The sequence below is a fragment of the Wasmannia auropunctata genome, unplaced genomic scaffold, assembly GCF_000956235.1.
Source record: "Wasmannia auropunctata unplaced genomic scaffold, wasmannia.A_1.0 LD336026.1, whole genome shotgun sequence".
NCBI classification, from domain to species: domain Eukaryota; kingdom Metazoa; phylum Arthropoda; class Insecta; order Hymenoptera; family Formicidae; genus Wasmannia; species Wasmannia auropunctata.
The window spans coordinates 2,256,610-2,270,839 of record NW_012026864.1 but is presented as its reverse complement, the minus strand read 5'-3'; the positions used below and the strand labels follow the sequence as shown (position 1 = coordinate 2,270,839).

General features: G+C 44.7%; 1 protein-coding gene across 1 annotated transcript; it reads right to left on the bottom strand.

The window, feature by feature from the left end:
- Nucleotides 1-2,062: 2,062 nt before the first annotated feature.
- LOC105452901 lies at nucleotides 2,063-3,691 on the bottom strand. The gene is made up of 2 exons (XM_011694453.1): nucleotides 3,417-3,691; nucleotides 2,063-2,357 (listed from the first exon to the last, which is right to left on the bottom strand). Exons 1-2 carry the CDS (start codon nucleotides 3,689-3,691, stop codon nucleotides 2,063-2,065), a joined length of 570 nt encoding a protein of 189 aa, XP_011692755.1.
- Between the last annotated feature and the right edge of the window lie 10,539 nt (nucleotides 3,692-14,230).

Here is a 14,230-nt window from a genome sequence, read left to right as displayed (position 1 = left end):
TCGACTGTTTTCTGGAAAATGGGAACGTAAAAACTCAAAATGGCAGGATAAAATATTTTCAAATTCTGGCGAAATTGCACGACGGGGCTTTTTGAGATCGCTAAATGCGAAAATGGTGTCGAACCACAGAAGGTCTAAAATGGTGGATTATCGATATGATGAAAAATAAAATGTCTCTAAATTCCAATGAAAATGTGTTATGGCTTTTATGGTAACAAAATGCAGAGTTAGTTTACAAAACAAAAAATATAACAAAATGTATAATGATGAGAACTACGTAACAAGAATCAAAAGTTTTGGCCTAATTTATACCGCAGTTACGCAAGTATTAACTAGCAAAACTGCAGTAAAATTCCTTCACCATGAAAATGCAAGAAATTCAAATAATTTATTCATATATTATAAATATCAGAAATTTATAACATCCGAGTATTTGAATAATCGCCACGCGAAAGTAACATTGCGCACCACAACCTTCATGCGCACATCAAACCTTTCCACGGTTGATCCGTGGGATATTTCGAATTATTCTATGCAAATAACTTTTTACACCTTATAATCATATTAATTACAATATATTTTTACTAGAGTTTAAGCAATTTACTTAAAATTATTTAAAAACCCTGCAGCTCGACTCTAGTAATTCAATATTTACCGCGACTTTTTAAACGCGCCAGAACTTGTCCTGCAGCAGCCGGATGTGAAAGGGCTGAAGTCGCGGAACCCTTTGATGCGAAATTGCGACGTGCGACTTCGCGCCGCGAAGAGTCGCGGGTCAGAGTTATCGCCGACGGCGAAGACGTTCGCCGCGTTTCGCGAGGAAAGCTCCACGCCGGAGGAAAGCGAGAGAGGGAGAAAAATATTTGCCGGGACGGATTACACTGTCACGCGGGCATATTGACTTGTTTGCTGTAACATCGGACAGCGCGCGCGACACATTAAACACGGCACGGAACGCGAGGAGAAGAGGCGGCCTGATATTTGAGTGACATTTCCGCCCGAGTATATCGTCGGTATTAAGCTTGAAATTAACGCTCCGTTGAATATACATGTGAACGTGTGGCGCGCGCTCGCTGCAGAGGGGGATCGTCGCTGCTCTCTCTCTCTCTCTCTCTCTGTATGCCGGGCCCCAGCTCTGTGTGGAAACCTCTGTAGGAACTGTATCGGCTATCGAAACCGGCCGCGCGCGCTCGCTCGTTGTGTCCGCTGTAGATACACAAAGACCCGGCACGTCAAATGGACTTTCATCGTGACGACGCGGACACGTTTCATCGCGAGCGCGAACGCTCGAATTTAACGTTCCGCGATACGACACGTAACACACTTTTGCGCGTGTATACACAGGTGTTCCGCACATATACACGTTGGCCACTTCCGCGCGCGCCGCGCGATTATCGATTCCTCCGCGCGATTTAGCCGTTTAAACTCGGTAATTCGAACGCTCCCCCAATTAACTTTAATTTCTATTTTAATTCGTTTTTTTTTTTTAATATTGAAACCGTGACCTTTAGCCGACACTTTTGGCTCTCGTACTATCACTGCTAGTGTTTTATTTTCGTCATCTGAATTTTTTTAAATATCCGAATAGATATTATTGATGATAAATAAATTTAATGATTTGTGAATAGCTCGAGTCCCGATTTTTAAATTGGAACAATTGTACCTTTATCTTCTCGTGTACATTAAAAAATATTCCTCGGCAATGATATTATTAAGGTACATTGCATGTAATGAACGAACGAAAGATTAATTCATTTGTCTCACATTTGGTTTTAATCAATTTTTATAATTACATCAGCCACAACGATGCAAAGAAGAGAACATTCATTAAAAATTTGATTAAAAGTCTCAACTTTTCTCCAAATTTTTGAGATTAAAACGTTTGTAAGTAATATTTTCGTTACCCTAAAGTGCGTCGACCGAAATAGCAGCGGCGAACTGCAAACATTCGCATGGCGGGCGTAAAGTATTAACTTTTCCGTTGGTAATAAATAGACCCGAGCCGTCGGTATTTTTAGCGTTAATTACATTTCCGCGGAGAGAAACGTTAAGCGATTCTTGATTACCTTGAATCGCGAAGCTTGTAGCTGGGGCCACCCTTGGCCGAGGTCAAAATGTACACGGGACTACCCTCGGGCCCGCTGTCGTCCTGCTGCGATTGTCCCTGATGATCGCTACCCGGCAGGCTGCCGTACTGCGGCGCGTCCTCGCTGCGTCCGGACGCCGAGGAGGAGCTCGACGAGAGCGGCTTCGTGGCGTGCGGCAGCTGGCCCTCGACCGTGAAACCGGGCACCACGCTCGCCGTCCTACGGGACAGCGAACCTGATTTTTTTCTGCCATTCGCTCGTTTCCTATACCTACGAACGTAACTTGGCACTCTTAACAATTGGCAGTCGATTAGAGGGAATATAATTGAAAAGAAAGGGGAGGGGGGAGAAAAAAAGAAAAAGAAGAAACGTTCCCGGTTTTCACCATTAAACCGTCTGCTTTAATGGTGGGAATAGACAGCGCATGTTTATTGTTAATTGAGGAGTTCGATGGAAACTATAATGGCTTCTGCAAACCAATGCGAATTTATCGCGCCCGACGCGCGATATCCAATAAGCATACATTGCAGCTTTGCACCGATGTTTTCTCAATCTAAAAGCTGTTTAAGCTGCGCGCTCATTGGACATTCCGTGGTGTCGCACTGGTGTGCAGGAGTCGTAACGCAACTTATCGACCTCTTCCCCTCCAAGGTTTTCCCACTAAAACATTGAAATTGTCTAAATAGTTGGCGGGAGAGATTTTTTTTACTCCCAAAGATATGATGCGCGACGTATTCGTCTATAAATTTAATTATTTTTTTTCTTTACGCTCCTTTCGCGATACTTTTGATCTTCATTTGGCACGTCTGTGATCCATCTGGCTCCTCAATTACACAATTAACCGTCCTATAATTTCGCCTGAGACGTCCAATGCAATAATTGCGTAATAAAAATGTGTGCGAAAATAAAATTTTTCATTAATATCTTGCGCTCGTAACGAGATAATTAAAAAGTGATACGATTGCTGTACAAAACTACAATTACTGATAAATTACTGTTACTAAAAAAACTACAATTATATAATATTGTTCCGCGCGAGCTTTTAATACTTTATGTATCATAAATTCTCTGCTCCGTGTTCTGCTTCGTAAAACAGGTCCTTAAAGTACCGATGCCAATTTCAGGCATGATGCTCTACATATTAGATGTACTGGAATACTAGACCCAAATCACCGTTATCTATATCGACTTTTTCTCGCCAGTACTTCCGGAATTATAACCGGAGTACCCCCCCCCCTCTCGATTAACCCGATCGTGACCCCGTTTCGCCTCCCTTTAACCCCTCCCCCCGTCCCTCCTCCTCGTATCGGTAAATCGGTTTTAACTTGCCTGTCGGAGGTGTCGCGCTCGAGGTCGATCATGTCGTCCGATATCGCGGAGGCGCTCGTCGACGTGTTCGTAGAGGCGATGGTGACAGCGGCGGCTGTTGCGGCGGTCGCGGCGGTGGCGGTGGTGATAGCGGCGGCCTCCGTCTGGCAGGGGCTGTCATGCGGCTGCTGGCTGCTCTGCGTGGAGGCCCCCGGGGCCGGGGGTGGTCCGCCCCTAGGCCGGCATTTCGGAAAGAGTCGATTTAAGTCGGCGTTCTCCAAGATCAGGCTTGTCATCGCCACGGCGCGTTCATGTCTCGCAGCAGGATGTCCATTCTGCGGGCATAGAGAGAAATGTTTGCGGTGTTAAACGCGGCGTGGATGAGACACAACGACGCGTTCTGTTAACGCGCGTTTCTCACATTTCTCGAGATAGATGTATACCGAACGGCGAGGGTGCAGGCGGCAGATCTCCACGCGCGATCTTTCCTCGTATTCTCCTCAACGTATTCTCGCGAATGCCTCTATCTGCCCGCACGTGTGTGTGTTATGTAAAGTGTTCAATGATGTACGCGTGTTTTTCTTCTCGCAGAGATCGAAATATTTCTTTAAAAAATATATATATATATTTTTTAATATTTCTTATATATTTTAAGAAATATTTTAAGAAATATATGTATATATATACATATATACATATATATATATTCAAAGATAGAGACATTTTTAACAATTTAACGTGCTGCTAGTTTGAAATCCCCTGTGAAGATAGATCACTTTGGAGTTATCTAAAGGGGTCATCGTCGAAATGTGTGTACCGTTGCAATTTCGAGCCGCTCTGTACATATACGCAAATGAAAAATCTCGTCCCTTTGCTCTAACGAGGTCGTACTCGCGCGAGAACAATCCGCGCCACTCAATCCGCGCCGGCACTCGTGTGCGCGACACCGCGAAAGTGTTATACTTCATACAGAGCCGCGGTGCGAGTTCAAAAGGGGATTGGAGCGCCGCGCGCGCGGTGAGGGTTGGATCAGTAGTATGTATAGGGGATGAGACAACACACAGAGACCGTAATATCGTTCGAACGAGCAGTCGATTGGCTTTTCTCGCGTGTCCAAAATTATCGGAGATAGATGATCGGAAACAGATTATCGCGAGACAAATTGATCGTAAAATTGTTCTTAAATCGTTCTAAGATTTGAAATTGGACTTAAATCGTTTGACTTTTGGAAAGGTATTTTGGAAAGTACTAATATACGTTTCCGATAGCGTACTTGAGCTATTTTCGTTGGTACAAAAATTATTTTTAAAATCTCACAGTGAGAGAAAAGCATTCGTTATTTGTGACTATAACTGCGTAAAATATTTACGGTCAGAAGCTTCATTTTTATTATTGTTATAATTAGTTAGTAATAATAATTATATTTCTATTTCTAGCAAACAAATATATAGTCGACGCCAACAAATATACAGTTCAACATCGAAAATAATATAATCAAAATTATGCATTATGCTAAATTATGATAATTGCAACCATTCTTTTTTTTCAATGCAACAATCTTGTTTTACGCAAGAACGACTTTTCCGATTTTCAGAAAATAGAAAATGCGTTCGTTTCTTTAAAATCTATTGTAAAATCACTGGCGCGGGAGTTTCTTAGGGGGATCTCGCGAAATTTCGTCGAAAGCAGCGTTATCTCCGAGAGGATGAATCATCCCTAATTACACGACAACAATTACCTGTTGTCGTAAGTTTTCTTTCATTTCACAATGGGCGTTCGCGCGCGTACCACGTACTTCGCTCCGTGTACGCGGGTACCGGAAGTTTCCTCTCTCTCTCTCTCTCCCTCTCCTCACGGAGAGAAATTTGCGAGCAAACAGTTATTCCAAAACTCGAGTTATTACCTCGTGCTGGCAGCGCCCGTTATATATGCAGCCGACCAACCCCCGCCGCCCCCGGCGAACTTTCCGCGCCGAATTTATTGTTATGCAGTAACTCCGATGCGAGAGGCGAAGTCTCGTCGGGTTCAACGCGCCTTACCCGCGATGAACTTTACGCTTTTAATTAACAGCACTTTTCCCGCACGCGGGACTTATGAAAATTCCGCGGTCGACGGCCCCGCGGTTCTCAACCGCGCTGGTGACGCGTCGTTGCAGGGTTCAACCTATAACTTCGAAAAGTATAGAAGAAACGTGGCCGCGCATTCAGGTGCGAGCGTGAGGTGAACCGGGAATTTCGTTTGAGGGACCGATGGCAAATGGGAAGAGAGGCTCCCCGGAGTAACTCTCGACGGAGTTGCGTTTATAAATAAATATTTTTCGAGTTGCAAGGAGGATTATTTGTCGCATCGCGTGCATACCGAAAATTGAACACGCCGAGAACTGCAGTGAACGCCGGATTCGGTTCCTCCTCCGAGTGCGACAGACGTAACCAATTTTTATTTCTTTTTTCGAGAACGTATCCTGATTCGTCATATACTCGAAGCCCTCGAAGGGAGGAGATACTGTACGCGTGCACATGAGTCATCATGTGCGGCGCGTGAGTCAGCGCGCCGAGTTACGGAGCGACGTGAAGGAAGGAACGAGAGAACGGACACGGGTATATTCGTTAATTTATATTATATACCCTCGGCGTTATATATCGGCCCCACTTGCGGAAACACGTATAGCCGTGCGCGAGAAACGGCGCCGCGCCGTGTTCCGAGGGAAACATGCCGGACAGGCACGCGGCATTATTAGTTTCGCATAGCTGAACTCGATTTATCCTTTCGCGTCCGCCGCAGCTCGGCATCCGACAGGTAACGTATTCTCGTCGGTCGTTTCACGTGGCATTTTCTAAACGAGAGAGAGAGAGAGAGAGACTACGGGATCGGCGTTCTATTACATGTACCCAGTAGTAGCTTCCCTTCCCCTCCCCTTTCCTCCCGCCCTTACGTTTGAGAATTTTCCCATTGAAAGAAAGAAGAGGCGGAAGGCGAGGAAAAAGTTTGCACAATAATGCAAACAATACAGCGCGCGTGGCTGTTGAAGAAAGCATGATTTGTTCCGTAAACGGCTGCATAACTTTGCGTAATACGACGTGCAACGCGCGAAGGATACATACGCACGTAACGCGGTACAGAGAGTAGAATTTGCCACGCGATATCTGCAGCGTCTCGTGTGTTCCGTCTCTCGTTTTTCGTGATTCGTCGGTAGGAATCACGGTTTTCCTTCCCTCTTCACGGAGAGCCCCGATGTGAAACAGCCGGAATTACGGAAGCACGCGCGAGCGCGCGGCGTACATGTTGGCCCAAATAGAGCATATAAATTCGCTCTATAGAATCTCTCTAGATTTTATGCACGTGGAACTTGGAACGCCATGCATTCCGTTCCTCGACAGTGATAAAAGTAACGTTCTCGCCTACTTGGCGCGGAAACGGGATGAACGAGCCGACACGCACGGGGCGCTACCGCAGCCTCACGGAGCCTCGCCTCAGTCTCGCCTCCATACGTAACAATGGAACCTCCATGAATCTTCCATCATATATGACGGGACGTGTGATCACCTTACCGGGAACGGGAGAAAGATTGCGACCGGCGGAGTTAATTTTATCCCGAAGAGAAATGTCCGTAATTCTCGCTGCGTGTTCCAGCATGAAACACAGATGTGTCTGATCATCACCTCCCATTAGCGTCGCGTTTAGTCGCGCAAGTTCGCGAAGCTCGTTCCCGCAACTGTGCTGCACTCACGTACAAGTTCTTTTTTTTTTTTCAAGTTTCTTTTTATACATCACTTCTTACGTTCGTTTATATTACGCTCTTTCAATTCAACAGTACAAATTTAGCGATTGCTCTTCGAAGAATCGTAAAAGGTAGCAGTCTAATAAAGTAAAACTATATGTGGTCTCGAGTGCTCTCGCGAATTTATGGATCGATGGCTGCCGTAATAAAGATCGAAAACGGCGGCGAAGTGTACGGGCTTCCTTGAAAATATGGGAATACGCTCTATAAACGGTTTCACTCCCCCATTTTCAACGTAGTCTATCAGCCATTAATCTACGATCTACAGTTTAACGCAGGTTCAGAGGGCGACCGGGGGGGAGAGGAGGGGGGACAATGGCATATGTATAGACCCCGGCTGTCCCAGTAACTCTTCGTCGTGCGATTTCCAGTGAAACTACTACGCGGCTACTATCGACTTGTTCCTGTTTTCGAACTCTATCACAGGCGCCTCCTACTGGACACAAACAAATTTCTCGTAGCTCCTCTTAAAGAGCTTAAAGGGGTCTGCTCGAAACGGCAAAAATGAGGATCTCTTCACGCGGAGACGCCCGAGATAAGGAGCGTGGAATGTAACGCGCGCGAGTCGCCACGTATAAAACTAACGAGGCTTATTTAGAAAAAAAAAACTAGCACCGCGTTGAAACTATGATTGATCGAACTTTTTTTGAACGGCGCGGCGATCGTGGTTTTTACACGATCCGAGAAGCTTAATGCAGCTGAATCTGATATTAAAACAGTAAATTGACATTTTTATAAAATTTTTAAAAGTAATAAATATGTAACAGATCCTTAATTCTCATTAATGTCAAGCGGAATGTTTAACAGAGTGTTAACCCAGTTTGACGGCCAAGGTATCTAATATTAAATACTGAAAAATCAGTGAGAGAAGGTAGCCGATCAAAGGAGATACGCTCTATATAAGCCAATTATTTACTTCAAAGGTACTGCAAAATAGTGCTGCACCTGATAACAAAATTAATGGCTTCCATGGAACAATAGACGCGCAAGAACTCTGATTGAAAGTCTCGGAAAGGAAGGGCGTATTTTTCTACCGGTACTTTTCAGAGGTCTCCGAGGAACTCCCGAAGTCTCTCCGCCACTTTTTCGAGCCGGGCTCGCACCAGGAGACCTCGGTAGGACAACGAAGCAACGTGGAAACGCTTAGCCCCGTTAATAATCCCGCCTTCGTTGTGTCAGGGGGAGAGACAGAGAGACGCGGCCGACTTAGCCAACGTGCCGGGGACACCAGCCAGCCGCCACGGAGCGGCCGCAGGTAGCACGCGGGTTTTGCGCGCGGTCTTCGTGACAGAGTTAAAATTATTTTCGCCCAGGCTGGTCGTCGGTCGGTTAGTCGGCTGGCAGCTACTATACAGGGTGAAACCGGCGTTGGGCTCGCTAGCGTGGGACATTGCGAGCGAGCGGGCGGGCGGTAGATATATCGCGCGCGTAACCGTGTAAGAGAGCGAGAGGGCAGGGTGGGTGGGCGCACAGAGGGTGGTCGAACACGAGGAAACGAGAGGGTGGGTGAAGAGGCGAAAGAGAGCCGGCAGCAAGAGAGAGAAAGAGAGAAAGAGAGAGAGGAGAGGGAGGGAGAAGAGGTGTGGGAAGGAGAAAGCGAGCGAGAGGGAGAGAAAGGGAGAGAGAAGCCGAGGACGAGAGAGTGGCGAGAGGGTGGGAACGAGAGGGTCTGGTCTGTGCTTCGCTGAGCGTGGAATCAATAGGGGGTCACTGGCACCAACAGATACAATCGGCACATTTTGAATCCCGCCGCGCCGCGCCGCGACGCTCGACACGCGTCGTTATACCGTATTTTCTTCCTGCTTTCTCGGGAAGGGGGGAAAAAACGGTGGACAACCGTTTTTGAAACGAGTTTCTGGACGAATCTCTGACGATCCTCTTTTTTTTTTTCCTTTACGAAAACGCGCGACAATGGCACACACGCGGAGAGACGCCCGGCCAAAGTACCGTCCTGACAATCGATTATCGCGGACTCGTGCGAATTCGTCTGCGTTTTCCGCGTGTATATCCCTCGAGTACTTCGCGCTGCGGGCGAAGTTCGTCCCGACCCTCTCGTTCGTAACGACCACCACGTCGACCGCACGGGGAGAAACGCCAACCCTCTTAGACGGTGGCGACCCGTTGGCCACTGCGTCTCCTTTCGCACAGAGCCGCGAGGTGTTTTTAATATCAGGTACTAGATAACGAAGAATATGAATTGACGCGTCCGCGCGTTTCCGATCCAATCGATAAACGGCAATTTCGCACTTCGATTCGATTTCGAAACTCGTCAGCATCAAGCGGGCTCGTTATAATTAGCCTGGTTTATTAGAAACTTACGGCGTCGTTAAAGTATTAATTCTCCAGTCACGATCCGATATCTATCACAAACTTTCGTAATCTCGTTAAGCGGATAATTTTGCAAAATCGATCGACGAATTTGTAGCCGCGTATTATTCGAATCCCGGATCACGGCTTCGTCACGGTATATACCTATATAGAAACGCACGCGGGACATTTTAAAATGTTGATGCTTATTATAAAAGCATCGGCCGCTTCCTGCAAGACAGTAAAGTATTGGCACTTTCAAGACGTCGCCGAGCTGAAATACTGACGTTTCCTATAGGTGTATCGGCACGGTTTCGACGTACATCCGTATATCCTACATGGACCGCGCGGGGCTCGGCTGATGCAAACTCTTAAGTGTTTGGGCTCGAGCCAATGTACAACATGCTGCAATTTATGTGGCATCGCTTCAGCCGCGACGGACTCCCACCGCGGCTGTCTGCGAGACGCGCAGCAATTACGGGCAATCACATTAGCCTTGTTTTCGGTTTTGTCGTGGTTATATCGTGAATTATGATCGGTATGTGTGTACAATGTGAAATTTTTATGAAGCCAAGCCAGCGTCATTAAGTCGATCGTTATGAAGCCCGTCCCGTATTGTCTGTCGTTGCACGCACACATCACCGTGTTCACCCGTATAGACACTTTGCCAAACTTCAGGAGATCGATTCGCTCGGCGAAAGTTAAAGCGTCGTCATTATCCGCAAGTATATTTTAATTCTTGGCATGAGACATGTCGGTCTCGAGTCAATCTTAAATCGAGATTTAAATAAGTTCTCCAAGCGAGCTTCTATTCAATAATATAAGTTTTGATAAGTTATTTATATGTCGCGATAATCAGATACACGTTGATTCATTGCGCTCGGCTAAGAGTTATATATGGCAATAGTTACACGAACAATGGACTTCACTGATATAGTATATACTCTTCTGATCTAATAAATTAAGATGTATTAATACTAGCTGTCTGACAAGCAATTGGTTTGACAAACGTGCTGATTTTTATTTACCCATTTTTTTCCATTGATATATCCTGCTATCTTTAAAAAAGTCTGGCTTTAAAAAAGTAAATTTAGGCTAACGGGACCGAATATCATTCCTCTTTTGAGAAAAACTACAATTTTTCCGTTAGAAGAGCTCGATTTCGAACACATTCGTCGCGGTCTTTTTTGCGAAAACTAGAATACGGTGTTATACACCCTTTTTATTCTCCGCGATAGCGATCCGAATATATCGTTTCCCTTTTTACAAAAGCCGAATGCGATACATACGTATGTACAATGTCGGCAAGTAAATTTATTAGTAGACGATGCGCGCAGGGCGAGATGTATGTATACGGATGCATCCGTACATCTGGCCCTCTACTCTTTATCACGCGATCCCGATCTTGGGGCGGGAGGGGGGGGGGGGGGTTCTCCGTACTCTCTCGCGATTCCGGAAAAAGCCGCGGCCGGTACCTCGGGATTTCTGCAAATCCAATGAATTTCAAATAATCCCGCTTCTCATGGCCACTTAAGATTATTGACATTCGCCACGGCGACGTCTGAAATGCCCGACGCGTTTCCATAATCCGATTCAATTAAAAAGAGGACGCCTTCGAGTGGGACGGAGGGGGAGGGGGAGGGGAGAGGGGAAGAACGGGAGAATCAGATCAGTTCCAACGATCGCGAACGGTCCATAATTTTATGCTCGTTATCCCCGCCGGGGGAGAGAACTTTGATTTATCAAAGGGAAAGTTTCGCGAGAAAAAGAAAGAAGGACCATAATTAGTCAACTCGATAATCAACGTAGACTTTGGACGGTTTTATTGGCGTTAATTCAGTGACGTAGTGCGGATCGTTGACACATGGGATTTAATCGTTTGTGTCCCTCGTCGGGATCCCTCCCCTTTGCCCGCTGCGGCGAATTTCGCAGCTGTATACCTCTAAACGAATATATTAAACGTATATGAATAAAAGATGATTTATTATGAAATCACCGAATATCCCTTCAGTCAGATTACGTGACAACGAAAAGTTTATCCAGAGAGAGAGAGAGAGAGAGAGAGAGAGGGAGCTCTAATTTCAATTTCCGTTTTAATCCTTTCTTGGATTAACTCAAAAAGTTAATAAATCTCGGCATGCCTAATTTATTATACTAATATGTTGAGAGCATTCTGATCATTAAGCGTTAAATAAACTTTCTGTTAAAATAGAATCTAATTAAGACTTATTGAGGTACGTAATTCCATTAAACGTATATTGACGTCGTCAAGCAACGGGCCACTCTTCCGTCCTTGTGATAACAGCGTCATTGAGTCAACTTATGGGATTTTATGGAGTCTCATGGAGTAACCAGACCTCTGGTAATAATGCTACGGATCTAATGGTTTTAATTTAAAAGATCCTGCTACAGCCCGACGTATATTGTCGGATCGCGACGAGTTATGGGCACGCTTCATACGCGGCACGTCTCGCCGTGAGATATCGTCGACGGTCGGGCACAAATTAAAGGGATAAATAGTGAACGGGAAAAGGAGAGAGAGAGAGAGAGAGAGAGAGAGAAAGAGAAATGAAGAAAGGGAAAAAATGAGAAAATTTTTGGTAATGTCACCCTACTAACTCTTTCATTTCCCGCGTTGAATTCAAGAGAATTCACTCTCCGGTGATTCAATTTTCAATTTCCTTACACGACAAATGTTTACACCGAGAAAATTTAACGGGTTAGCGTTCTTTCTTCTTTTGTTTATGTTAACATTTAATTTTTTTATTAAATCGTACGGATGTACAGGAATACTTGGTAATCTAATTTTTAAAAAGTAGCGAGATAAGGTACACTTTTCTTATTCGATTTACTCCGTTCTTTTTTTTTTAGGAAATATTTAAAAATTCTTGGAGAAAAAGAAGAATTCTCTAGAAACTCATTACCATTTTTCAGAGAGCGTATTTTATATGCTTAAAATTAATCTTAAGAACACATATTTTCACTGCTTCATGCATTAATAACGCGACTTTTTAATGCAAACCAGTGGAGCCCCAGATCTCCGTTTTATCTTAGAAGTTTCATGTACATCGAGAGACGTTGTATACATTGAACATGACACAAATACGTGTACCATTATATAGGTATAGGTCATCATGTACCAGGTATATATAATAAAGAAATCCTTCCGTGAAAGTTATATATAGTTCTTAACTGGAAGATGCTACTGTGTTATTGAAGCAAGAAAGTATTTGAGAAAATAACTGGCCATACCTTCTAAATAAGATCGTTGAACACAAAAATAAAAAAAGTAAAATAATCAAGAAATATAATGAAACATCACGGTTGTTAATTGAAATACAGTAAAAATACAGTGTAATAAAATAAGTTACGTGTTATTAAAATAGACCTGATCAATGGCACATCGAGTTGACCGTAAATTGAACGAATTATTCTCGAAACCACAGACACACAGGTATGATTTCATAAAAATCGGATTAAAATGTAAACAAGATTTTTCTTTCATGTTTATGTCAAGTCGATATTAGTCAGTGTCATCGAAGACTGCGCAACTGATCATCATTCTGAGAAAATATTAATATTATATCTTCTTGTCCAGAGAAGCGGATACGTCCCGATTTAGAAATTTACCTCGTCTATCGATCTCTCTCTCGCCATTTGAAACAAACGCTCGAGCGGAAACCGCGGAGAGAGCTCTTCGGATTTAAAAGACAACCTGATACACTTCACCCACTTGCGTATCTCGTAATAAACGTGCGCCCGGCGCAGAGTGTGGGAGTTAACATTATCTCTTCTTACGTTATTCCCGCTTGTCATTCGGCTCGCCGCCATCGTCGACGACGGTCAACAGATCGATACGACCGACGGTCCCTTTGGAAAAACGAAATTCAAACGATGTAGATGTCGGTTACTCGACGATGTTACACGCCAGGATGCGCGATCGATCGATTCGGAATCTCAATGGACGGGTAAACGCTTCCTATTTTTAGCGGCCGAATGTCGCGCTGGATTTCAGGTCGAGCTCGCGCGCCGACACGTTATCAAACGAACTTCTTGCCACCTAATTGTCGCGCATATGGGCGCATGTGGGCTCTCGTTGCGATTCGTATTGCTTTCCCCTCCTCCCCTTCTTCTCTCTCTCTCTCTCTCTCTCTGGCTCTTCTTCGTTTCTATCTCGTTACGGAAATATAACGATTTGAAACTGGACCCCTTATCCCTCGATCCGGAAATAAGATTGGATTTCTTGCCCGCTCGGAATGACGTTTCTTATCCTTCGGTTACGATAAATTAGTGTCGGTAACCGATATCTCGATAATATTTCTTCTACTCATTTTTTTGTTTATCGTCGTCGGTTATTCCTAATAAATCCGTTTTCGTAATCGCGTGCCGCAATTTCACGTATAGTTCGTAAGCGGAATTCTATATTCTGATATTTCACGCAGTATCGACAATGAATTTTGATGGAGGCCTTGCACTAAATCAGAATGCGAGGAAGACGTACGCGGCGCACATCGAGTTACTCCGCGCGCTGCAATCAATTCTGTCCAATTACACAAATGTCGCATTTGCAAATTCTGCATTGGTGCGCGGTTCAATCGTTCGATCCGATTGATTTCGGGGGCCGGCGCGACAAAATTCTGGTCTCCACACTCGTTATACGTGTTACGTCATTAAACTGGTTTCTCAAAATTTTGTCATCCTCCTCCGACGTCTCGTCCTCCCGGTTATATATATATATATATATATATAT